This window comes from Agelaius phoeniceus, chromosome 4 (genome assembly GCF_051311805.1).
Source record: "Agelaius phoeniceus isolate bAgePho1 chromosome 4, bAgePho1.hap1, whole genome shotgun sequence".
In the NCBI taxonomy this organism is placed as follows: Eukaryota; Metazoa; Chordata; class Aves; order Passeriformes; family Icteridae; genus Agelaius; species Agelaius phoeniceus.
In genome coordinates, this window is record NC_135268.1 from 41,985,245 (window position 1) to 42,011,386 (window position 26,142).

General features: G+C 44.5%; 3 protein-coding genes across 5 annotated transcripts in view; 2 read left to right on the top strand and 1 right to left on the bottom strand.

Moving 5' to 3' along the window:
- DCTD (dCMP deaminase) overlaps positions 1–9,326 on the bottom strand; it is a 211,024-nt gene extending 201,698 nt beyond the window's left edge. For both annotated transcript variants that reach the window (XM_077177396.1, XM_077177395.1), the window contains exon 1: positions 9,073–9,326. In XM_077177396.1, coding sequence (XP_077033511.1) covers positions 9,073–9,311 — 239 coding nt within the window. In that variant the 5' untranslated portion in view covers positions 9,312–9,326. The remainder of the gene's footprint in view (positions 1–9,072) is intronic.
- Positions 2,556–7,491, top strand: CDKN2AIP (CDKN2A interacting protein). 2 transcript variants are annotated; one of them, XM_054633223.2, is made up of 3 exons: positions 2,556–2,859; positions 2,955–3,085; positions 3,816–7,491. In XM_054633223.2, the coding sequence occupies exons 1-3, from the start codon at positions 2,636–2,638 to the stop codon at positions 5,393–5,395; spliced, it is 1,935 nt and encodes a 644-aa protein (XP_054489198.2). In that variant the 5' UTR covers positions 2,556–2,635; the 3' UTR covers positions 5,396–7,491. The 2 variants fall into 2 exon arrangements, with proteins under 2 accessions (XP_054489198.2, XP_054489199.2); XM_054633224.2 differs by having other exon boundaries at positions 2,721–2,859; positions 2,955–3,054.
- Positions 9,327–17,844: 8,518 nt separating the features above from the next.
- Positions 17,845–22,924, top strand: ING2 (inhibitor of growth family member 2). The gene is given in 3 exon segments (XM_054633167.2): positions 17,845–18,042; positions 18,044–18,398; positions 21,660–22,924. Coding segments are annotated over 3 exon segments (1,224 nt in total). The 3' UTR covers positions 22,331–22,924.
- The last annotated feature ends 3,218 nt before the right edge of the window (positions 22,925–26,142 follow it).

A 26,142-nucleotide genomic window follows, 5' to 3' on the forward strand; every position in this document is an offset into this window, starting at 1 on the left:
CCGAGGTGCAAACTCAAACCTATGTTTGCCAAGGATTTCATTCACCCGTCAAGGTCTGTATGGACCATGAAGTCAAGAACTGTGGTATCACAGACTCAGAGGTCAAGGAGACAGGCTCACCTCACCTCTAAGCAGAAACCCTAATGTGACAGACCATGCCTCTCCTGTATTCGAGGAATTATACTACAAGATAACCATATATGGGACTGATACAACTAATGCCTCGAAATAGATGTGGTGACTACAGTTTCTAAACTTTCTGACACTGTTTTGTAACAAACCCGTTGTTCCAAGACACCCACAGCAGAGAGGGTACAAACTTTCTGCCCTTTTCTTCCTGTCAGCCCCATCCCATTCATTACTGTTCCCTTGCCCTCTGCCAATGCACAAGGTAACATTGCGTGGCCTAACCAGAAAAGCAAAGAAAAAGTACTTCCATTCTAACAATGGATAAAGAGCAAAAGTGCATTTGACTTCTTTTTTCTGACTTCATTTCCTTAATCCCTTAGTTTTTGCTCTGTAGAGGCACTCTTAGTTAAACCACTACATAACAATTTCCACAAAATAAGACATCTAAGTCATTAAGGAGAAAAATACTCCTTCCTTCAATGCAATCTATCCTGTAGTTCAGTTCATGATGACATGTAGGAGTTAAAAATTGAAAACTTAAGCAAACCCAGACTTTTAATTCAGGAGGAAAAATCAATACAACTCTCCAGGGACAACCCTTTGGAATTCAGAATTCTTTCCTCTTTTGCACTGATTCAGCAAGCCCTATCTCAGACTGAAGCTTGTGGTATTTTCACAGTGTGCTTATCCCTTTTTCACAGAGAATTGTTCAAATGGTCTTGAATCAAATTCTGGAGCAATATTTTGCAAACTAAAGACAGCCTACAGAGATGCAAGAGCAATTAGCTGAACCCTTTGTAGCCAGCAGTCCTCATTTATTGCTTCCTCAAAAATGCTACAACAACCCATGCCCTTGCCACCACCTTTCTGTCACATGCCAATGTTGTAAAACTTGGAATATGTCAAGATTATTTTAAGTCTGGATAAGTCTTTGGTGCAAGCCATCAGGAAAGGAGACCTAATTGAGAATAGGCAGCATCCCTTAGTCAAGGACATCTAGGAACTAACAGGCTTTAAGAATGGAGCAAATCAAGACATTGATGTACATCTATGTCCACATTGCTAACTTGCCAAGTACTCAAGGTCCATGTATCCTATACCTGAACTATCTTCTTATAATTTTAAAATTCATGCCTATAGGTCAAAATACCCCTGCCCAGGTGAAGACCCCTCCCCAGAGCATTGGATAGAAGTTAGCTGGGGTTATATAACTTGTATGGAAATTACTAACCAAGCATAATAGTGGGGCTTCCCTTGGAAAGCAACTAACTCCAAACTTCTGTGTAGCAATAATGGCACGAAAAGTCCGGAGAGGTGTACCTGATTTGTGGAATACCACTGAGCACCCAGGCTTGTGCAATTCTGAAATAAACAATCATTGTCTCTCTTGAGTATGCAATTTTATGCTGTTGCACACCAGGCAACAAATCCGATTGTATGGACAAAACCGAGGAGGAAAAGGGCAAAGGATCTGAGGGTCCTTTTCCTTTCACTGGTGGAAGATGATCTGGGGGTGCTGGAAGAATATCAGTCAGCAATACATGAGCCAACAGTTTGCCCAGGTGGTCAAGAAGACCAGTGGCATCCTGGCCTGGATCAGAAGTAGTGCAGCCAGCAGGGAAGGGATCGCCCCTTTGTACTCAGCACTGGTGAAGCCACACCTCAATGGCTGCATCCAGTTATGGCCACTCAATTCAGGAAGGACATTGAGGTGGTGGAGGAAGGCCACAGAAGTGAAATGAAACTGGTGAAGGGTCTGGAGCACAAGCATTATTAGGAGTGGCTGAGGGAGCAGGGGTTGTTAGAAGAACAGAAGCTCAGGGGAGACCTTATGTCTCTCTAGAACTACCTGAAAGGAGGCTGTACCGCGGTGGGGATCGGCCTCTTCCCCCAAGCAACCAGTGACAGGATTAAAGGATACAGTCTTAAGCTGCACGAGGGGAGGTTTAGGTTGAAAATTAGGAGGAATTTCTTCACAGAAATATTGTGAAGCATTGGAACAGGCTGCTCAGGGAGGTGGTGGAGTCATCATCCCTGGAGGTGTTTAGAGGAAGACAGGACGTGGCACTTAGTGCCGTGGTCTAGGGTGACAAAGCGGTGTTCAGTCAGAGGCTGGAATCCATTATTTCAGAGGAGTTTTCCAGCCGAAGTGATTCTGTGATTCTCAGGTAAAACACCACTTGATCCCCCACAAACAACCCGTAAAGCAGAACTTTTGTTCACGCTTTCGCCAGTCACAATGCAGGGCTGGCAGCCGAGCCCAGAGCACCTCTTTTCCCCCGGCACCCGAGGTGTGCGGGTGGGACAGGCCACAGCCGGTTCCGGTTGAGCGCCAAGGCCCAACCCGCCCGGAGCGGGGCGGGGCGGGGTGCGGCGAGGCGCTCCCCTTCCCGCCCCGCCCGCTCCGGCCTGGCCCGGCCCGGCCCGGCCCATGCGGATGTGAGCTCACGGCGCGCCGGGCGGAAGCAGTGGGGCGGGTGTTTCCGCGGCGGCGGCAGCGGCGGCGATGGCGGGGAAGGCGGCGGCGGGCGAGCCCCTGGGGCGGACGGCGGAAGAGGCGGCCTGGGCAGAGACGCTGCGCGGGGCCTGCGAGCCTGAGCACCACTGGCGGTACCGCCGGGAGTTCCTTCTGCGCAACGTGGGGGAGCTGCCGGCGGCGGGCAGCGCCCAGCTGCAGCGCCTGGTGTCCCTCTCCATGGTGTGGGCCAACCACGTCTTCCTGGGATGCCGGTGGGTTCAGCGGGACGCGCCGGGGGACGGGGGGACGGCGCGGCGCGGCCGCCTGACGAGGCCCCTTCCCTCCTTTCCTCTTGTCGCCCCTCCAGGTACCCGCCGCAGGTCATGGAGAGGGCGCTGGAAATGGCCGAAGGCATCCAAGTGACCAACGCGCCTGTCCGCACCACGAGAGACGAACTGGTTGCCAAGGTGAAGAAAAGAGGCATATCAAGTAGCAATGGTTAGCAGATCATAGCTGTGACAATACATAGGAGTCTAGAAAATGCTTGTTTCTGAATGTTCTCGGTTTGCCTCGGGCTTAGAAAGTAGTAAAAATAATGTACTTTTTAAACTCCCGCTAATAGTTTCCTCTCTGTGCTATTCTTTTTCTAATATAATGTCTCTAAAATGCACATAATGTGTACCTAGTCATTTGGTAATGAGCTGTTGTTTTGAATTTCTACAGCTGGTGCATTTTAATCTGATAACTTGTGTGTTGTGATATGGGCTGCTGTGCTCCAGCTTAAATATGTTCTTGTTACTTTGCCTTTGTTGCCAGTCAGGCATTGTTGTTGTGTAAGAAACTGAGTTTCTTAAAGTAATTCTCAGACAAATGTTGTAAAGATATTTTGTGGTATTAGGAGACAAAATACACTTCCTTTATTTTTAGATCAGATAGCCCCTTTAATGTATGTTGGCCAGTTTTGGTTTGGACTTCAAGAATAGAAATACATACTTGGGTCCAAACCAACATCTGAAACCTCGTATGAGTATTGTCCAGATTTTGTCAAAAAAACCCAAAATTCTGAAATAGCAGGTTAATACTCGAAACAATGGTTCAGGTGTATTGCTAATATATACCCTTTAAATTCACAGATAATATTGCTAGAAAGTTTTAGATTATTTTTCTCTACGTGGCTGTTTGATAGTGCAGAAATCAAAGAGGATCACATATTTTACCTGTTTTGCAGAAGGGGTAGAGGAGCCATGCAAGAGACAAGCTGTTGAGAAAAGCAGAGACTCTAAGGATGTTGGAAAGGATGTGAAAACAACCAAGGCAGAAGGAGTGAAGGAAACGGAGAGTACCTTGCCCAAAAAGCAGGAAAAAGGTACTAGCAAAGATCCAGAAACTTCCCAGTCAACTTGCAGTTCAGATCAAGAAATGGTCATAGTCTCGGACATAGAAACAGAAGGAAAACCTGCTAATGCTGAAAGTACTGCTGAGAAAAAGCCACCTTCATCTGAAAAAGAGCCAGGAAAGAAGCCTTGCTCAAGCCCACCTAAGGAAAGCAAGTGTGAAAATGTGCCGTCACCTGAAAAGAAAACTACAGTAAGTGTAGCGCTACTGGCTGCCGAGAGCACCCCTCAGGCAGCAGCAGTGGAGGCAGCAGTGCCACCAGCTGCCAAGAGCACCCCCCAGCCAGCAGCGGTGGCAGCAGCAGTGCCAGTGACCTCCAAAAGTACCCCCCAGCCAGCAGCGGTGGCAGCAGCAGTGCCAGTGACCTCCAAGAGCACCCCACAGGCAGCAGCGGTGGCAGCAGCAGTGCCATCAACGTCCAAGAGCACCCCTCAGGCAGCAGCGGTGGCAGCAGCAGTGCCAGTGACCTCCAAGAGCACCCCCCAGCCCGCAGCGGTGGCAGCAGCAGTGCCACCAACTTCCAAGAGCACCCCCCAAACAAGTGCTGCATTGCTGTCTTCCAAAACCCAGGTGGGTGCCCCAGCATCGGTGTCCAAGAACGGTGCTCAGGTGAGCAGCTCACTGCTTCTGGCCCCCAAGAGTGGTACTCAGGTGGGCACCTCGCTGCTGCTGGCTTCCAAAGGGCCAGCTAAGGTGGGCTCCCCGCTCCTGGCCTCCAAGAGCAGTGCGGAGGTGGCCGCCTCACTGCTGGCTGCCCGGAGCGGTGCGCAGCCGGGATCCTCGCTGCTGGCTGCCAAGAGCAGCGCCCAGGTGGCGGCTTCGCTGCTGGCCGCTCGCAGCGGAGCTCAGCAAGGGCCCTCCCGGGGTGCAGCTCAGGCAGGCGCTTCCCTGCTGGCCTCCAAGAGTGGCGCGCAGGCAGGTGAGAGCCCTGCGAAGGCTTTGTGCAAACCTCTAACCAGCGAAGATGCAAAGGAAAGACAACCTTTTTTCAACAGACTCTACAAAGCTGTAGCCTGGAAACTGGTTGCTGTTGGAGGCTTCAGTCCTAATGTAAATCATGCAGAACTTCTAAATTCATCTATTCAGTCTGTAAAAGCTACGTTAGATGTTGCTTTCGTTCCCCTGAAGGAACTTGCAGACTTGCCTCAAAATAAAAGCTCTCTAGAAAATATAGTTTGTGAACTGAGGTGCAAGTCTGTCTACTTGGGTACTGGCTGTGGTAAAAGTATGGAAAATGCCAAAGCAGTGGCTTCAAGAGAAGCTTTGAAATTATTCCTCAAGAAGAAAGTTATTGTGAAGATATGTAAAAGAAAATACAAAGGTAGTGAAATTGAAGATTTGGTGCTTCTGGATGAAGAGTCAAAACCTTCAAATTTGCCTCCAGCTTTAAGAAATCCTCGTGAGATCTTGTAGGGGAGAATCACTGTTTGTACTGTGTATAGTATTTCAACACAAGGACTGAAGGTTAATTTTGTACTTTGAAAATGTAGGCTTCCAGATATTTTGTATTTCTTTCTCAGTTTTGCAAGACAATGATAGTTCTTTCACTTGGTAGCAATTGTATAAAACTTGTTAGAGATGACAAGTGCGCATTTAAAGGTATTGCCTTAATATACAGCACACTAGTGTGCTGTTGTATTTGCAAAATAGTCTACCTAACTCTTCTATTTTTAATTAAACTATTAAGGTACAATTTGCTGTTTAAAACCTGACGTTTTTGTAATTCTTACAATTTGATGGTAGTGTGCTCGATTGTCTACCATATCTTTTCTAGGCTTGTAGAAGTGTGTACATAGGGACCATAATACTTGAATAATTGAAAGTTGTTTAAAAATTTCAATCAAAAAGTTGAATTACATGTTTCAGGCTTGTTGCTCATAATGTTCACTGTTGCTCATACTAGGAGAGAAAGTAGTTGGTTGACTTTTTATGGGATGTTTTCATAACACTTGCAATATAAGTGACATCCTGATCCCATTTAACATTATGCTATCAGGTTAGAGCCCTTTTAATATCACATTGGCAAATTAGCAATTAGCAGTCAAGTCACAGCTATTTCGGCCACCAAAACTGTAAGCAGATTTAATTTATATGGTGAAGTATCATTTACAGTTTTGTTTGGTACTTTTTTTTCCAAATGAACATGGATTTCTATACTAAGTATATTTTGACTGCTACTAAAACAATAAAACCTCTGTGATAAGCATCTATAGTATTTTGGTTTTGGCTACTAAATATTCCAGCCATTTCAATAATATTGCAACACCTTCAGTAAAGCTTTACGTTGAGTGGCTTCAAGGTGTAATCCCACAAGAATTAGTTGGTTTCTTTAGGTGTGTAGCTGAAATACTATAAAACTGATAGAGGGGACCTGTAGAATATGAATTTCAACTTTTGTAACACCAAGGTAAGCAAAATGAAAATGCAACTGTCTGCTGGAGGCAGCAAGTGTATTGTAAAACACTCATTCTAATCAAGCCCTTCCTTTGCTACGTTTTTACTCCCTGTACAGAATAGTTTGAGGCAAAGAAAGTGGAAGATTACCTTTTATTTTCAATGTTGCTGAAATACCTGCACAAACTGCATGTTTTGGTATATTGGATAATGACATGTAATTGTAAAAACATAATGTCTTCAGTGCTATTTTGAATTAATCTTGTCCTTTTACAGTAGTTAGCATCATTTAGTGGTGTCCTTACACTTGACTGTCAGATCCATTGATCAAGTGCTAAAGGAATGAATAGGAATTTCTGGGATCTCAGAAGTACATACGTCCACTTTCAGTTATTTTGTAAGTTTTGGGACTAAACCACAGTGGTGTTTACACTGTACCCTGTGTGCTTTTGAACAGCAGTGGCTGTCCAGTCCATAGCACCAGAAGCCTGCAAGGCGCTCGCACTTCCCGATGGCTGGTTGAGAACCTCCTCCACCTGACCCCTGTGCTTCTGTGCCCTCGGTCGCCCTTCGCCCTAGTTAGATTTCTCAGGAGTTCCCCCCTGGCATTCCTGGAGCACCACCTGGCGTTTGGAATGCAGTGTTCTAAATTGTGACTTAGTGCAAGAATTGGTGTCTGCTTCTAGTGCAGGGCAAGCTTCGTGCTGTGCTTAGAAGCTATGGTATTCATGATGGGAAGTGTGAGATCTGTTTTCAGGTAGACACATGTAAGGACTGTGCTTGTGAGGCAGGAGTTGCATCCCGTGCCCTCTGTAGTACAGCTTTCTCTGCTGCTAGTTCGGTCACCTCCAGATCTCTGGGTCAGAATTGCAGCACATGCTGTAATGTGAAAACCTGTGTTTCTCGTCTGTATAGCAAAGCTCTCAGTATTCACTGACCTCAAGGGGCTGTTAGGGCAACTGTGTTAAAAGGCTGAGGTGCTAGATGCCTTTTTTAAAAGACCTGATTTAGAATTACTTTTTTCAAAATTTTGAATGTTATTCCTCTTTGATGTTTGGTTGTGAATCATTAAAGAACAAGTCTGTAGCTACTCTTAAAAGAAACTGAAAGCTGAAGTGTGTTATTTTTATTTCACATTCTGCATGGAAAGCAACTAAACAAACGGATTCACATGCAAGTGAATAAGCACTAGTCAAGTATTCAAATGAGAATCTACTAACATTTTGTTAGCCCTAAAGGAAGAAAGAAATAGAACTGGCTGTGGCAAGAGGTGTTTGTTCTAAAATCCTGTGTCTCTCCTCCAGCTACTGTCCTGGTCTCTAGCGACTGGGATGCTGGTCCTGAACTGTCAGACGCCGCTGACGAGGGCCAGGGTGAGCACCTGCACTTACACTGTCGGCGTGCAGAGTTCTCTCGGGGGGACAAAGCAAACCAACCAACCAAAAGGAAAACTGACCCTGTTTTTTCTACGGAAGTACGGGAAATCGCAGCCATCAGAAAGTGACTCCCGTTTCCTCTGCTAGCACAGCCTAAACACGCCGGGCAGGGTCCCTGCGGCCAGCCGCCCGCTGGCTGCTGTTAGCCGCTGCCGGCTGCGCACCCGTGCGGGGTATGTCGCCGCCGCCCCCGGATGCAGCCTGCGGGCGCTGGGGCGGCTTTAGCGGGGGGGCCTCAGCGCCGCGGCCTCAGCGCGGCGGCCACACGGCGGGGCTGGCGCGCCCGCCCGGCTCGGGGCGGGGCCGAGGCGCTCTATTTGCATAGCGCGTTCCCGGCGCCCCTCCGTTCCTCCACGGTCGCCCTCCGGGCCGTGGTGCCCCTCAGGTGGCTGCTAGGCCGCCTGCCCACTGCGCATCGCCTGCGGAGACCAGTAGGGAGGCAAGCGCAATGTAAAAAAAACCAAAAAACAAACAAAAAAGAAACCACTCACCCTGCCCTAGAAGTTCTCCAGTCTGCTGTGGTTTATATAACGTCACTGGAAAGCAATGAATGCTGGGATGTTCTGAAGACCTGCTCGCTAGGCCACGCACGGAGGACAGCCGTTCCTCACGGGCCCCGCGCCCGCCTAGGGGAAAGTCCCCGGACCGCAGGCAGAGAGTGCCGGGCGCTACCGCGCCCCCGCCCGCCGCCGCCGCCTCACACCTCCCGCCGAGACGCCTGCGGGCCGAGCGGATGAGCGCGGGGCGGGCTCTCGTCACGGCCACAGAGACGCAGGTAGCGCGGCAAGCGCGCCAACAGAACGGGGCTCACTCTCAGGCCATCCTCTTTTGCCGGGCGGGGGCTGCACGGGACACCCCAGGGCGGGGTGGTGCTCCCACAGCCTTGCGCGGGAACAGCAAAGCGTGTGGGGGGGAACCCGCTGCTTGCCCGACAGCGGCGTGCAGGACAAGCGGGCCCGCACCCCCCCGCTGCTCGCACCCGCTGGGCTTCAGGTGCCTCCTGGCCCGCAGAATTATTTAGGTTGGAAAAGACCTTTGAGATCATCGAGTTCAGCCTTTGGCCGAACACCACCTCGTCAGGCAGACCACGGCACTAAGTGCCATGTCCAGTCTTTCCTTAAACGCCTCTAGGGACGGTGACTCCACCACCTCCCTGGGCAGCCTGCTCCAATGCTTGGCAATCCTTTCTGTGAAGAAATTTCTCCCATTGTCCAACCTGAGCACATTCTATTGGGGAGGCACTTCGTGCGGAGCACTTACCTGTCTGTAGAGGCTTTCCCTCCTTCCCCGCTCCAGGAAGCAGCAAGAGGCCAGATGGCAGTACCCTGACGGGGTGCACCAGCACAGGAGGGCTCGGTGGGTATCTGAGCACAAACGCTGACACAGCACCCAGTACAGGCCACGCTCTTCAGCACAGCGGCCACTTCCCCGGGCTGTGCTGTGCGGGGCACACCTACCCCCGGGATCCCCTCCTCCACCTTCTCTGCAGAGGAGTGCATGCCGCCAGTGTTATTTGCCCACTTTAATTAGGTTCACATGCTTAAACTCCCAGGGACTAACTCTGCAGGATGCTGCTGCCTGCTGAAAAACTGAATTAATGTCATAGGCAGTGCCACTTTTGCCTCTAGTATGTCAAGCAAATAGCACATGATTATGCTCCACTGTGGAATAAAGCCCTCTGCTGCACTACAGTCATGTCTGGGTATAAAAAATGACAGAAGAGCACCGGCAGAGATCCCCAAAATGACATAAAATTTGGGCATCTCAGACCCAAAATAAATGGTTTATTACCTTACCCAAATTATCTTTATTACTTTACCCTAAAAGCTCCCAAGCAGCCCAGAGACAATGCTTCCTTCTGGTTCATTCTGTCTTGGTATTTTTGAAGTTCCTGTGGTGAGGCCAGGTCTGCTAAACAGTGTCTTTCTCTTTGGCTGAGCCTCAGACATGTGGCCTATATGCAGGCACAGTACAGTTTGTAAACCCTGTTAGTTTCCCACACCTGCTGTTCCTCTTCCAGCAATATCCTCATGGTGACCTCTTTCCAGCCACGTCAGAGCCCACACTAGACAGGGGAGACCAGTGTGCAGAGTGGGGAGCACCTCTGCAGAGTGGGTGGTGTCAGCTCTGACTGCCTCACATGAGAGCCCTGGAAGGGTTCACAAGAAACCACCTGGCCTGAGCTGTTGTTTTGGTGAACTACTCGTTGTTGTTACTTGAACTACTCAAATGTCTTTCTTTTCTCCTGTGATCCTGCATGTGATCACCTATATGTATGTGGGAAAAGAGAGATTTTAATTTAAAACACTATCAAAGAACCCATCCCCAAAGAAACAACAAAACTGGGGCACAGCTCTATGAAGTCTTGTTTTTTTGGCTGAGAAACTGTGATGAAATCTCAGTGTCCCAGTTTCATCTACTAAAAGGATAAATCTAAAGCTGTATGAAGCACCTGCTGTACAGGCTAAAGACCACAGTCAAGCTTGTGGAGATAAGTTGAAGCTTGTGCAGCGACTGATGTGTGCTTGGGGTTTTTTTGGCCCTAAAATTGCACCATAGCACCTTAATGACTTGAACTAGTTCTATGCATGTGAACAAAATGGTCTCACTTGTAGGTTGGTAAATGTTATGGTAAATGTTGGTCTTCAAATTTGTTAATAGGAGAGAATATGTCAAACATAAAATTTCTCTAGCCTATAGGTTAAACTAAGCTGACATGACATGATCTAGTGGTCCAGAGATTGAGGCAAAAAAGCACACATTGAAAGAATTTTGATACTGTCTCTCTCTTTCACTAGACAAATCTGTCCCCAAGCTTGTAAGCTGCAAAATACAGAGAAAATAAAAGCAATATATATATTTTTAAAGTTTTTCTTTCAGCTAGATTTTCACATTTGCCTAATGTATAATATGCCACACTCTTTGTTCAGGTAACAACAATTAACTTGTGTTTGTGTATGTGGCTTCTAGATGGTTCTGTTAGTTGCCACTGCCAGAGCAAAGGTACTGCCATTAGGTTGGTTAAGCATTTTTAAGAAAATGCTGTCATTAAATCTGTCAGGATGCACCAATTTCTAGTCTGTTTTTAATTAACACTCACTCACAGATAAGCAATTAGGAAAACAGGTTTTATGTTGATACTTGGTAACAGTTTCAAATATGTTGTAGGATAATCATGAAAATAGTGCATGATAATTTCTGAGCACTACTGCCTGTTCCTAAGGTAATGGAAGATTGAGTTACAGTGGTTACCAGCTATGTATTTGCCTCCTCTAGTAACATTCCTGCAAATAAAAAAGCATTGTTCACCTCCAACATCTGAGCCTGCAACCCTTTAAAGTTTTCATTGCCACTAGTGGTCAAGTAACATTAACTGTTAAGCCCAAGTGGGCTGCAAAAGGACTTCTTCTCAATATGAATGTAGAGATGAATCACATTGGGCAAAAGATATTTTTTCACTAGTAAGAAAACTGATCTAACCAATGCATTTACTAAATCCTCTGATGTTTTACATTTTACATTTCAAATCTTCCAGTGTCTAGCCTGGAGAAAAGACAGGTGAGAGAGGATCTTATCAATGCCTATAAATATCCAAAGGAAGAATGTCAAGAGGATGGAGCCAGGCTCTTCTAGGTGGTACCAAGAAATAGGACAAGAGGCAGCATGCAGAAATGGATATACAGGAAGTTCCATCTGAATACAAGGAAGAACTTTACTGTGCAGGTAACCAAACACTGGAACAGATTGCCCAGACAAGTTGTGGAATCTCCCTCTCCAGGGAGGTTCAAAGCTGTCTGGACACAACCTGTGCAATGTGCTCTAGGGGACCCAGCCTGAGCAGGGAAATTGGACCAGATGACTCACTGTGGTGTCTTCCAGCCTCACCTGTTCTGTTATTCTGTGATTTTAACTGCAGCTAAGTTCTATGTTCAGTCAGATGCTGCCTGTATTTTGATAGCAGTCTTCCAGCCTAAAGCCTCCTTTACACTGGAGTAAATGCCACATTTCTCATTATTTTGGGGAAGAGGATGTTTGAGGGGCAGGAATCTATTCATCTTGTTTAACCATTAATTTTTCTCACAATTACAACTGAATAACACAGCAAATGTAAACTCTGTGTGCTCTTGGGAAGAAAGCCCTGTACATTGGTCATATCCTAGTAGTCAAAGATAATACCACTTTTTGGTAACTGGGAGTAAGTGAGGGCACTGAAAAATTTGCTTAGCAGAAGCACTGCTGGAAAACCCCTAATGGGGGTGATTTGGTGCTATAGGGTTATTTTGAAGATATGAAATTACTCTCTGGAGCTGTTTGTGGTGACTTTTCAGTTGCACTAGAAACTAATAATTTTTACTAGGTTAGGATAAGCGGATTCCAAAGAAGAAAAAAAAATCCACACTAGGAGGGAAATAAAATGAGGCTTCCTACAGTTTGTTGCAGAGTTTTAATGACATATGCTAAAACTCTGTCCAAGTTTTCGGGGAACTCTGAAATTCATAAATGGTAATCATAGGCATGTAATTTCCCCTTTTTTGCACACGGAGTGGAATTAATTTCACTGACTTCTGTGACAAGAGACCTGGGCTACCCTTACAGTCAACGGAGACATTTTTAGAGCAATACCTATTTATACTAAGATTCTCTCTCATTCCACATATTTAGCTGGGTGACTCCCACCTTTATTTCCTGAGCTGGAAAGAAAAATTAACATCTGCATATAGGAGAGTATTATGAATGTCTTAAACCTTCACCTACTGAAACTTTCTGCAGGTGTACTGTCTGCCCTCATGTAATAATCTTGATTACAAAGGTGTACTTGTGTAAATATGTTCTTCACAAACGGAGGAAGTAAGAATGTGTTTTTCACATGTGCTCAGCTGATCAGCACTGTCCCCCTCCTCTGAGGAGCTGCACTTCCTATGCCAGCCAAGCATGGTCCATAGCACCTGTGAGAAGCTGGTGGTGTCCAGCCCCTGCTGATTTCCAGAGGGTATTCCAAACAGAGCTGATAGCCTCAAAAAGGAGCAGTGTAGTTCTACTCAAAACAAAGTGACAGTGTATGAGTATGCTCTCATGAAAGCAATGAAGTCATATATAAGTGAATTTCTTAACATGTCTAGCCTTGGACCTACCAATTTCTCAAAACACATTTTGCTGAGGCATTAGAGTATGGAAACTGAATGTGAAGAACCTTAATAAATAAATAAATAGTTATTACAAAACAAAGCACAGAGTATAGTTAGTCTGCACTTTTTAGTCCCTTTTTCAATCTGCTCATGGTTGTAGGAGTGACGGGGGGTCTGCACGGTCGGGACGGACGGAGACGAGAGATCTCTGCAGCCAGGTCCTGGCACTTGCGGTTTATTACAAAGGGCGTGGGTGCAGGGCCCTGCTGGGAGCTGACAGCCACAGCTTGGAGCAGCCCTGAGAGAAGAGAGGGGCAGAGAGGATGGGAGGATAAGAGCATAAAAGCATAAGAGAGTAAAAGGGGTAAGAGCTAAGAGACAAGAGTAAGGGTATAGAAAGTGAGTGAGTGAGTAAAGAGTATGGAAAGTAAGTGAGCGAAGTTCCCATTACAATACAATAAATCATCTTCTCTGTTGAATATTCTGATTCTCACTAACCAATCTAGTCCAACATACAAATCCTATAGCATTTCCATACAGCCTATAAGAATCACTACATTACCATACTGTGCTACATTTTAAACCCTAAAAACTCCTCTTTGGACCCCTTCTGCCAAGCTGGCAGGATCTGCTGGACCCTTGGACCTGCCTGCTTGCAGAGGGTCTTGTTTCATCAAAAGGGGATTACCTTCAGCAGCATTGTTTTCCTGTTGTTCAGTAACTAAGGGATCTCAAAGCTTGCTTTCTTTTCAATCTCGCTTATAGTTTCTATGTTCTCAAAATCTTTTGCCAGACAATCATATTTATAAGGCTTTCCTGTTTCATCCTCCCCAACAATGGTGAAATTAGTAGAACCTATCTGCTTAAAGAAAAAATTGAGCAGGATATTGTGGCTGCCCTCTTTCCTGTGTTAATACAAGTCAACTGGTTACTAAGATTCAGGAAGAGATTTTCTATTATAGCATATTGGCAGAAAACAGAGTAGATGTTGTGGATAAGGAAGAACATACATCTTCTGATAAGTGCAGGATATTTGTCACTTGGTACTAGAAAGCTCTTTGGTACAGTTGAGGATGAAGCTAACAGGGATAAAAGCACATCCCAGTATTTTCAGGAAATCTACTGTTTAGTTTATCATCTGATTGAAATTATCTGTTGTCAGCCTATGTCTTATTTTTAAGTATTCTACACTTGCGTAAATGAAAGAGAAAATTAGTAATAATAGTGAATTCATAGGATTTGTATTCCACCAGATAAATCAAGCCTAATATTTAAGGAAAACAAAAAGCAATGTCTGGCATTACAGGGATGTATCTTTTTTGGATGACCTCATGTTAGAGAAACTTTTGAGAATAGCTTACCTGGTCAAACATATGTACGTCTGGCAAGGATAGCCTCTTCCAAGAATATCACCTGTATAAAACTCTGCCTATTGTTTCTTTCAGCTGACTCTTAAGAAGCCCATCTGGCTTGTACTCATTCTTTTTAAAATCTTTTTATTTTTATGGTTTATTTTTATGGTATCTCAGATAATTCTTCATGCTTTTCATCCCATGGAAGACAGAGAAGCATTTCTGACAAGAAATGTATATCATCAAAAATCAGTTCTTTTGCTTAAAAGAAGGACCTTGTTGTCATCTTTTGAGCATTCCTACTAAATGCTAAGAAGGTCTTTCACAATTACAGCCCCCTATGGACTTGTCCTCATCAATAATGTTGCTTTTCTTTTTCCACAGCCTGAAACACTTTCTGGGTTATCAATAAAAAGCAAGGAAAAAAAAAAAAGCAATCCCAAACAAAACCAAATAAACCAAATAAAACCAAACCCAAACCAATCCAAACCGAATCCAACAAACAAATCCCCCCCCCCACCAACAAAACAAAACCAAAAAAACCCTCACCAAAGTAAAACAAAAAAACAACACAAAACCCCAAACCAAACCAAAACCAAAAGAAAAAAAAAAAAAACCCTAACCAACTTATGTATTATTATATGAAACAGGATAGGAATCATTGGTGGTTTGAGGATTTAAAATCAGGATTATGAAAGATGAGAGGCAAAATTTTAATTGGGGAAAATAACAGTTGGATTAAATCTCTGGAAATATTTTTATCATAGTAAAATCTGTAATATAATGAAATCTTTCACAAAAAAAAAGGGAATACTCTGGTTTGGACTTTAAAAACCTATACTGGTAATTGATAAAGAAACAAAAACTGTTAGGATCTATTCTTCCTGAAAACTGGGAATAGTTTAGAGATATATAAATAAATCTAAAGAAACTGGATATAGGAGTTCTCTGTATTACTTACCCTTGGTGGACAACTACTGAGATATGTTTGATGCAATACACCCTAATATCACATCCCTCTGTATGTAAACCTCACGCTGACAGTTTCCCACTTAGCAGAGAGGGTTGGTGGAACTATGTGATCATTCTGCCTGTCCATCTCTACAATTAGCAAGGTTTTGCTCTACCATGCCTGTTCCTATCTCCAGAGTATTCTCACATACTGACAGCGAAAGAAGGGACACAATTGGTTCTCACAGCTATCAATCAACCTGCAAACTTGAGCCCAATACATCAAAATTCTCCTGTGCTTGCTCCTAGCCATTTTGAGTCATGAGCAAAGCAGGGAATTCAATCAGCTCTTCTTGCTTTCCTTTCCCCTGAGGCTTCAAACATGCAGCAAGCTAAGGCTTCTTTTTCCTAGGGAAATCTGGTCCAGTGCCACTGCTGCATTCTTGAGGTTCCCCAAAATTAAAATTTTTATTTTAGTGTTTGAAAGCAGTAGATAACACTTAAATTCAGAAGTCATTAGCTATTCTCTGCTGTACCTTAGATACTGTTTCCCCCATAGTGACAAACAGCAAGCTTTTAGCACAGAAACCACCTGTAACAAATGTTATTAATTATTTTCTTGGCTATTTCTTTACGGACAGTGCATGCACAGTTTCTTGTGAGAAAAAAAAAAAGTTATGCCAAAATATTTGGTTTAAATTAATATTTAATAATAATTAATATTTAATTTTAAATAACATGTTAATTTTGAATGAACATTTTTGCTTTATTTTTTCTGCTCTGTAGGAGAATTTCCTGTTTCTTAACTTTATTTCTTCATGAGATGGCAGGATGTTACACCTACTCAAACTGACTACAAGCAGAAACACAACCCCTCAAAAGAGCCAACACTTTTCTCAAGAACATTGTATCAATTATATTAATCCAGGAACTTTTCACTGGCATAAGTGTTATCTGTCAATATTACATCAAGAAATTCAGTCTTCAGTTACTCAGAAGTGACAGCAATGACCACTACACAGTAAAGTTACAGTGAATCAGTGCCGATGGAAGCCAAGGTAACCATGTTATTGCCATTTTCTAAATCTATTTGCTTAAAAATGAGACAAGTAGCAAAAAATTATCTGAGGCTTCATTAACTTGAGCTGTAACAGTGCACAAAAAAAAAAAAAAAAGAAGGAAAAAAAAGGCAGTTGGTTTTACAGGTGTTACTGTAAATTAAAACTGTTCATTTTAAAATGAAGGTGCCCTCTTAAGAACATGAACACGCAGAATTCCAGACTTCCTGGTTTTTTGGCCAGAGTGACATCAGTGTAGTGAAGGATGTTTTGAAAGTACTGTCTACAACTTTGTTTTCATTCATTTTTATGACCTTGCCAACACATTGCTGACTTGGGCAAAGCTGACTGACTGCAGCTACAATTACTCAACAGCTTGGACATAGACATATGAAAATCCCTGCCATGTAGAACACCTGCCTAGCAGCTGTGAGACTTGGAAGTTAGGAATGTTTAAATAGTTCTGTGAACTAGGATCTTTAAGAAAATAACAGTTGCAGACTGCCATCATGTGAGATATTAATTTTGTTGTAGGAGTAGCCATGGAGCTATTTGGTACAGACTACACAAAGACAGAATCCCAGGAAAAAGGAGACAAGATGGGATCCTTGGGAGGCCACCAAAGCAGAGCCAGCTTCACAGCCAGATCAGGTTGTGTAAGGCCTCATCCAGGCTTCAAAAATATCCCATGATGGAGATTATGAAACTTCCCTGTGCAACCTGTGCTGCAGCTTCACCACTACTCCAGATCATGCCATCCTGAAATGCTATCTACAAGATTACTATGGGTACTCTTTTAATGCTGGCTACTCAACTAGAGGTAGAAATGTAAGACAGGAGAGAGTCTGGGGATTTGAATTTGCTTCTTTTCAATTTTCTTCCTGAATTCAATAATCTCTGATTGTTTTTTATTGGTTGTTTTTCTGCTACATTTACCATGTGCATTTTCCCCTGATATCTTTTTGGATGCCTAAAGTATAAATGAAACAATGCAAAATATACAGGTCTCCTCGGGGTGTTTCAAGACTCAGCAAAATTAATTTTTTTTTCTGATGCTTACCAATTATTATTCATGTAGTAAAGACCTGAAAAATGTCTCAAAGAGGAGATGAAATCTCGACATTTTAGTATATAGTCTAAAAGTATAATTTAGCTTTTTTTTCCCACTATAATTGTTGTGGCCAAGATTTGATACAAATTCTGCAACGGGCATGGGAAAGACAGGATACTCTGTCAAATTTTCGAGATTTGCTGTTTGGCGAGTGGCGTTGAAAAGGCCAAAGTTCGTTGATACCTTATTTAAAATACTCTTGAAATTATTTCTCAGGAAAAAACTGTCACTCAGCTTCCCTAAATAACAGCTCATCCCAAATCCTCTTTGCTGTTCGTTAAAGATAGATCAGGCGGCTCTTACTGCGGACAGGACCAGGGATCCCGGCGCGGGTGGCGGCCCCGCCGGGCGCGGAAGCGCCGGAGCCTCCGGGCGCCTTTATGGGAGGCCCCGCCCCCCGCGCGCGCTCCCGCCCCTCGCCGCGCTCCGGGCCAATGGGAGCGCGCGCCTGGGGAAGGCGGGAGAATGCGAACCCCTGGCAGCGCCGCCGGCCGCGCCTTATAAGGGCAGGGCCTCGCGCATGCGCGCTCCGGGCAGGGGCGGGGGCGCCGAGCGGGGGTTTTGCTCCGGCGGCGGCACCGCGGGAAGGGGCGCGCGACCCGCGGGACCCCGCGGAGGGGCGGCCGCACCCGCCCGGCCCGGCCCGGCCCGGCCCGGCGAGCGCTCACCGCCCCCCGGGCGTGGCCGCCCCAGGGCAACGGGGCGGCGGCAGAAGGAGGAGGAGAAGAAGACGGAGAAGGGAGCGGGGTCGCCGCAAGGACCCCGCGCCCGGTGCGGGCGGCGCGGCGGCGGCGGCGGATGTGCTGCTGGCGCGGGGGGATGATGCTGGCGGGGCCACAGCTGGTGGCGGGGCCGGCGGCGCCGGGAGGGGAGCGGGCCCGCCTGCTCTCGCTCTACGTGCAGGACTACCTGGAGTGCGTGGAGTCTTTGCCGCTGGACATCCAGCGCAACGCCTCGCTGCTGCGGGAGATGGACACGCAGTGCCAAGGTGGGCGCCGCCGCGGGGCACCGGGCGGCGGGGAAAAGGGGAAAGGGGACGGCCTTTACCCGCCGCACATGCGCCCGGCGCGGAGGAGCCGGGGCCAGGGTGAAACCTGCTGGGGCCCCGCGGGGCTGAGCCTGCGGGGGCGCGGGGCTCCCGGCGCCCGGTGGGTCCCGGGGAAGGCCGCCCCGCCTCGGGGCCGCGCTGCCCGGCGCTAGGCCCCGGCTCCGCCGTTCGGGGTCGCTTCCGCCCCGCCGGGCAGCCCTGCTGCCCGAACCGGCGACGCTGCCGCTGGAGGTGCGGTCCGGAAATCGGCCTCCCCGCAGCTCCTCCCGCCGTGCGGAGCCGGGGGGCGGTGTCCCGGCGGAGCCCAGCGCCCGTCCCACGGTAGACCGCACGCACGGTGGGGGTGGGGACACATAAAGCGCCAGCAGCGTTCCCTTGGGTCGTGGAGGGAGGCTGCGGAGCGGGAAGTTGCCCCGAACCTCACCCGAAGGCTCCTTCGGGAGGCAGGTTCAGTGCCGATGAAGATCTTGCGCCCCGCGCAGTTTGTGGGGCACGTTGGCGGTGCCCGGCAGCTGCCAGCCGGCCCTGCCGTGCGGCAGGAATTTGATCCCGGGCAGTCGGCACCGGAGCCGCATCTCCCTCCTTCGGCGTGGGCAGGAGGGACCATGGGGACCGGCAAGGCCTCTCAGACGCTGAAGGGCCACCTCAGGAGGCAGCTGTTGTGAAGGGATTCTTTCAATTATCTTTCTAATTACCCGAGAAAACACATAGGAACAGGCTTTTGTAAGTTGCCTGGGATTTTAAAGTTTAAATGGCATAGACTTGCCTGCAGCATTTTGAATTCCTAGTCAAGGCTGACTCTTTACCTCCTGAGCCATGGTGACTAGCCAGCAATCCTCAGACTTTAACAGATTAAATATTTTCTTTAGACTGTTTATTACTGTCTGTTTATCCAGCCACCAGTACTGGGTCATATAATAAATTTGTTGCTAGTTTTAATCAAAGCCTTTAGCTGGTTTAAAACAACAACAAAACATTTTCAAAACCCTAAAAATGGCATAAAAATATTTTAGACCCGAGTCTAAAAATGTAACAGCAACGCTATCTTATTTCAGCTAATTTAAAAGGTAATGGTGGTCTGTGGAGGAGGGAAAAAGTCACTCTTGTGCTTAGAAAGCAAATCGTTTTAGCTTTTATTAGCTCCACCAAACTTAATCAGATTATCTGTAATGAACACTGGGCCCTGGTTAGGGTTGGAGTTTTTTGTGGGGTTTTTGTTTTTTTAAACAGAGGTTTCAGAGCTGTTTATTAGGGTGTATGAATGCCTTGTCTAATCTTTGGGGATTCACATGTAGTTTGGTAAACTTCCATCTCTATCAGTCCAAAACTTCTTTGCGTTCTTTAGTGGATGTTGATCCCTGTAAAGTTCAGCATATCCTCACAGGCTGCATCCAGGCAATAACCGATGTCAGATGAATGTTGTTCTGTGTCACAGTATGAACGAGGGAACAGCTATTGTTTGTGAATGGCCCTGCATAGGGCATTCCCAATATGGGAAATCTAGCTCATCTATCTGTACCTACACTCCTGCCGCCAAAAAAAGAAGTCTGGGTGGGAGATTGTGTGGTTGTACAATATTGTACTCTGGTTATGCCGTTCTTGTTCAACAGCATACAAAGTACACTACTCCATGCTTCTCAGGAGCTGAGAGTACGATTTTTTAGAAATTTTATTTCTCTTGTCAGGGCCAAAGGCAAATGATGCAGCTGAAGGTATAGTGAAATAAAGCTTATGGTTTAAATGGTAGCTGGAGTGCTTATATTAAAATACAGAAAATACAGGCTGAGTTACTGGACAGGCCAGAGAAGTGATTTTTATATTACCATAGTGAAAGTCTGGAACAGAACAAAATTCAGCTGGCTCCTGTTGTCATACACGTTTCAGAATTTATAGCAAAAACCAGTTGTTCATGTTTAAGCTACTGTTCCAAGATACCAGGAGGAAAAAAAATATCACTAGGAATGATGTTGAGATAACAAGCTTGAATCATTTCACAACAGTGCAGACAAATTCTTTTAAAATGAAAGCAAATTATTTAAATGCGGGTCTTTAGGAAGAGGTAGATTGTACTTCTGCTAGCATAACTTCTGCTTTAGAAGTAAATAGTTTTGTACCATTTATAAACTCCCTTACCTGTTCAAATAAAATCCGAAGTTCTTACTGAACTGTTGCAGTGTGATGACTGAACCAATACTGTACCTAACACTACATCAAGGTTCACTGCCAGCTCTTCTAATTATTTCCTTCCCCATTTGGAATTTCTCTGTCCTTTATGTGTCGATCTAGTGTAACATTTGGCTTGGAAAAAGTAATTTTAAAATCCAGCAATATAGAACAGCAGAGTACCGACTGATTTATAAGATGTTGATCTCATATTCGGGTTCATTCAACTTGCTTCTTAGAACTAAATTTAGTGAAAGATTCACAGCAACTCATGCGGTTATTTTGCGTGACTTGGAAGAGAGAAAGCTTGGAAATCAAACTGTGAGCCACTCATTTACTAGTTGCTTAAGAATATCCTATGATGCACTAAAGAGAAGGTCGCCTATTCTGAAAAGTTCAACACTGATTTAAAATAATTTGTTTTGGCAATAGGGAAAGTATTTTGAGGGGTGTAAGTTGATTTTCATTCTGATTGTAAATTTGCTATTATGTAACTTCAGTTGTCATATTCCTTTTATAACTGTGTCTACTTGAAAATGTAATGCCAAACCTTGAGATGAGTAAGAGGGGAAGGCAGAGGACATGGATAAACTAATTCTGGAGTGTTATATATCATGATATATGACAATTCTGTGAATTTCAGGATCCTTCGTGTGATAAAATAAGTGATTGCTTTGATTTGCTGGACGAGTTTTGGAATTATTGTGGTAAGGACTCTTAGGAGAAACTCCTCCTGTTTCAAATGGAAGGAGGATCTGGATTATCCATGCCTCAACAACTATCATGTCCCCTCTCTTGTGTTATCCTCTCTTTTTCCAGTGGCTAAAATAAGCTTGCTCTTTCTTAGAACATGAGAATATTTTCTTGCAACTTATTGTGACCTTAAACACTGATTTGATGACCACATGCACTTGAATGATATGTAGGCTATACTGTAATTAAGATTTGTACTATTTCTCATCAGTTAGAGAATATATTTGTTTTCTTGAGCATGTTCCATCTTGTGTAATTATTCCTATGATTATTTTTATTTTATAGAAGCCCTTAAAGAAATAGATGATGTCTATGAAAAATACAAGTCAGAAAATGATCCTGTCCAGAAGAAACGCTTGCAACAACATCTTCAGCGTGCATTAATCAACAGTCAAGAACTTGGAGATGAAAAAATTCAAATAGTTACTCAGATGCTAGAACTGGTCGAGAACAGAGCCCGTCAAATGGAGACACACTCTCAGTGTTTCCAAGACCTGTCGGAGAACGAAAAGCCTCTAGAAAAGGCCAAGATGGAGTCGTGCCAGCCAGAGAGATCCTCGCGCAGGCCTCGTCGGCAGCGGACCAGCGAGAGCCGCGACCTGTGCCACATAGCCAACGGCATCGATGACTGCGATGACCAGCCACCGAAAGAGAAAAGATCAAAATCTTCCAAGAAGAAAAAACGCTCCAAAGCCAAACAGGAGAGAGAGGTTTCACCTGTAGAATTTGCAATTGATCCCAATGAACCAACTTACTGCTTATGCAACCAAGTGTCTTACGGCGAAATGATAGGATGTGACAATGAACAGTGCCCTATTGAGTGGTTCCACTTCTCCTGTGTTGGACTGACGTACAAACCAAAGGGGAAGTGGTATTGCCCCAAGTGCAGAGGAGACAATGAGAAAACGATGGACAAATGTACTGACAAATCAAAAAAAGATAGGAGATCGAGGTAGTGAAAACAATTTATGTTTTAAAGAGTTGCTCCTTTTATATTAAAATGTTTCATTTCCACAGAACATTGTTTTAGGAAATGCATAAGACTATGCAATAATTTTTAATCTATAATATTAATATTAAAAACTGTTACACCTTCTGTGATCTTTAACTTTCTGCACTGAATAACCAAATAATTGAAACAGGGTGGCTTCAGACCTTTCACAGAAGACATTACAAGCAGATGGCGCTTGGTTTCAATTTACTTTAGTATTTTAAAGAACCTTGTGAATCCTGAAATAATGGTGGTGGGAAAGATACTGAAGAACTTCTCATGTTATGGTAAAGGGATTGAAAGGCCTCATATCTCTGCTAGCATCTTAACAATTGAGTTTGTTCTTTATCCCAAGTTTTACATTTTCAGTTTTTGTGTTAACATCATGTGTTTGGAGTTAGGGGTTTTAAATTCAGCTGTAACTGTAAAAGTCTTCCGAGCTATAAGCAGACCTCTCCAGTGACTTTCATATGATCAGTATGTTATTGCAAGGAAGAAAATACCACTAACTTAAACTTTTCTTTTTTGCCAACATTAAACTCTTGTCTTTGTGACTATACTTGGGAGTCAGTTTTTGGGTATGATATAATTATGGTGTATACTCAGTTTTTCATAATAGGTTTTGTCAAGCATCCTGATGTGGTCTTTATCATTTAACTTGATCTCTCTATAAGCCTTGAAGTGGTAGAAGGATTCCTTGAGAGGAGGGCATATTAACATTTTGGGGAACAGGAACTGGAAATGTGATGGAATCTTCATTATAATCCCTCTGTAGAGAGCTGAGTCATGACTGGTATTCTCTGGGGTGTAAACTTTGCTCTTTGTCAAGTAGGATTTGTGTGTGCATGTGGCCAGACCTGGGTTTAGGCACAGCACCAAAATTCTTGGACTTGGGCAACTACCTTAAAAGCCTGAAGGCAAAAGCTTTCAATAAAAAGTTCATAGATACAAACTAACAAAACATAAGCATGCATGGCACAAAGCCAATAGACAAATCCCAGCAGGTTTCTGACGGGTGATGTAAGAGCTTTGTCTTGAAGTATGCTGGTAGTATCTAAACACTACTTGGGTGGTAGTTAAAAGTGAACTTCTTCACCCCCATGCCTTAAAGGAGGTGGAAAAAAAGATGAGAACAGCTGTTGCTGCTCCTTTGCAATGGGAGATGCTAATGGAGAGGTGAGTGGGTACCAGAGCTCAGTCCTAGGGTTCCTGCTCAGCAGTGCTCTTGAAACTGGAATTGGGGTGGGCTTGGCAAGGCAGGCAGCAGCTCTGCAGGGCTGGCTGTGGGGTTACCTGAGGGTGGGCTGCAAGTGCTCACAAGTCCCTGTAGGTCCTTTGCTGCTAAGGTGTCCCTTGACAGTACAGAGGGAAAAGTGACACCAGCTGTGGCCAAGGCTGATTAGAAGGCAGTTGTGCTGAGTGAGATGAGAGTGGCCCAGAAGGCAGGCAGATGAGCAAAAGGGAGCTGGGATGGATGAATGCCATCAGAACTCCTTCCTGCATCTCCACTAGAGGGCTGTGCCAGCTGGGGCTTGAGGGGGGAATGTGCTGTGCAGGGCACAAAGCGTCAGTGCTGTCAGACCAGGTGGCACAAATCAGTGCACAGCATGCTCACTATCATAAGGTAAGTAACACACTAAACCTGTTTCCTCAGGTATGATCTGATTCCTTAGCAGGATGGAGCATTTGCAAGTAGTTAGCATGTACCAGGGGAGTGGAAAGGCAAATGTTTGAACTGTAGGTTTATGAAGTGGAGTAGTGCTCCAGTAGGGAGATCTGTACCACAGTAAGTAAACAGCTCCTGCAGGAAACTCCTGTAAGGGCTCTGACCATCAGTAGGATGGGATAGAGGGTAAACCTTATCCCTACCTTGCTTTCCAGGCCTACTGGCTGATCTCAGGTTGCAAATATAGTCTTGAGGGGCTGGATCATGGCTTTTGATGGAGAATGATCAGACCTGTTGGAGATGAGTGGCAGTAAGTTGTCTTCTGAACATTTGACTCCTTTTTTTATTTGTTATGGCTTAAGGATCCTCAAATTTCCTTTTTGAGAAGATCGATTAGAAGCCTTGGGCTGAGGATTACATGAAAATCTAACATTTACCTAAAATGGACAATGCTCCCTAGTATTAAAAAACAAACATTGCTTAGGTAAGCATTGAAGTTGCAGAACAAAGTACAAGTGAAATTATAACTATTAATGTTACTGATTTATCTGGAAAAGTATTGCTTGAATTTGTACTGGATAAAACAAGAATACTTCTTTCCAATGCAGAGAGGAAATCTGGGAGCCTTACATAATTCATCTGAAATAATTGCTGAAGTAGGAGGTGTATGTTGGGGTGATACAGAAAGGAAATTTTAGATTTTGAAAGTGGTCCAGATAAATATCTTTAATGCAGGGATGCTTTCTTTTATTCTAATGACCCTTCTAGTAGTGAATAGGAATTCTCAAGGCTTCCAGTGAAGATAGTGCCCGAGAAATGGCACTTGCTTGGCCTAACGTATGAAATTGCTCAAATGTAGCAATAGTTCTGTTCATATTGCAAATTAGCAGCATGCCTCAAATATACTGGGTCCTTCTGCAATTATTTCTTTTAAATGCTCTAGCTAATTTTTTGTTAAGACATACATGAGAAAAGATCTGACTGATGTTATCTGGTATCTAGCCTTTCACCACTTTTTTTAACCAAACCTAAATTTTATGGGTTTCTATCCATTCCCATAGAAGATCAATGATGAATTGCTGAAGATGCACATAAGATGCTAGTAGGAAATCAGAAAGTTAAGTAGAGAATTCTTATGTTGCTTCTTAATGTGGAGTTACATTTCTTAAAGGGATGAACCTCACTAGTGAAGTCAAAATGAAAAGTAAAGACTGTTAAACTAGTATTCAAGATATGTATTGAGTCTCATGAAGTAAGTCTGTCTTCTTGCAAAAAAAAAAAAAATTAATCAGGGCAATGCATACTTTGGAAGTTGATGGTAGTATATGTGACTACACAGTTTACTGCTTTCTCTTTTGAAAATCCTAATTCAGCCTAGTTACATCTTGTTTTCTTGGAGCTTTTGAAAAAATGGTGCACTTCTATGTTTGTTCTTTTCGCCTTTCAGTTTTGAAGTAATGCAAGTTTATCAGCAGCAAAACATCCCCAATAAGCTATTTAAAAGAAATTTTATTGGAGCAAGAATGTTTCTTGATCACTGTCCTGTGGACTGGTTTGATAAATTTTGATGAAATAAGCCTTAAAGCAAAACACAAATGCACATAAGAGAAAGCATACTGTTAAGAAAGCAAAACAAGCCATTTAATACTTATCATCTATATTGTAAGGCCATCTTGATATCTGCAGCACTATGATAATACTTCTGTACTTAAACTAGTTTTAACTGTATTTCACTGCCAAGCTTCAACTAATCTACACATCCAGAAATGGTAATGTGATACTGACAGGTCTTGAAACTGGTTCAGAATAAAGGTAAGGGAAATGCCCCTTTCTTCCCTGAATTTATATAAGGATTTTGTTTTGGATCCTTTTAGAGCTGAGATGGGCCTTTATAAAGAAGATGGCATTTCATAACTTTGAAGACTCTTCATTTAGAAGTCTCTAACTTCAGCTTTAAGGGAACTGCTATGGTTTGTCTGAATTCACATGAGCTGTTTGGCCACACCAGCAAGCTAAGGGCTTGGACTTCTTTCTCCCTCTTATCTGCATATGTATTTCTTTTGTTAAGAGGTCTCATTTCCAGTAGCTCTGGCAAGTCTTTGATATTGACA

Excerpts from the sequence above, each read along its gene's own strand:
- CDKN2AIP (XM_054633223.2), top strand. The coding sequence starts at position 2,636 with ATGGCGGGGAAGGCGGCGGCGGGCGAGCCCCTGGGGCGGACGGCGGAA. Across the intron at positions 2,860-2,954 it reads CACGTCTTCCTGGGATGCCG|GTACCCGCCGCAGGTCATGG; the intron begins GTGGGTTCAGCG and ends TCGCCCCTCCAG. Across the intron at positions 3,086-3,815 it reads AGGCATATCAAGTAGCAATG|AAGGGGTAGAGGAGCCATGC; the intron begins GTTAGCAGATCA and ends CCTGTTTTGCAG.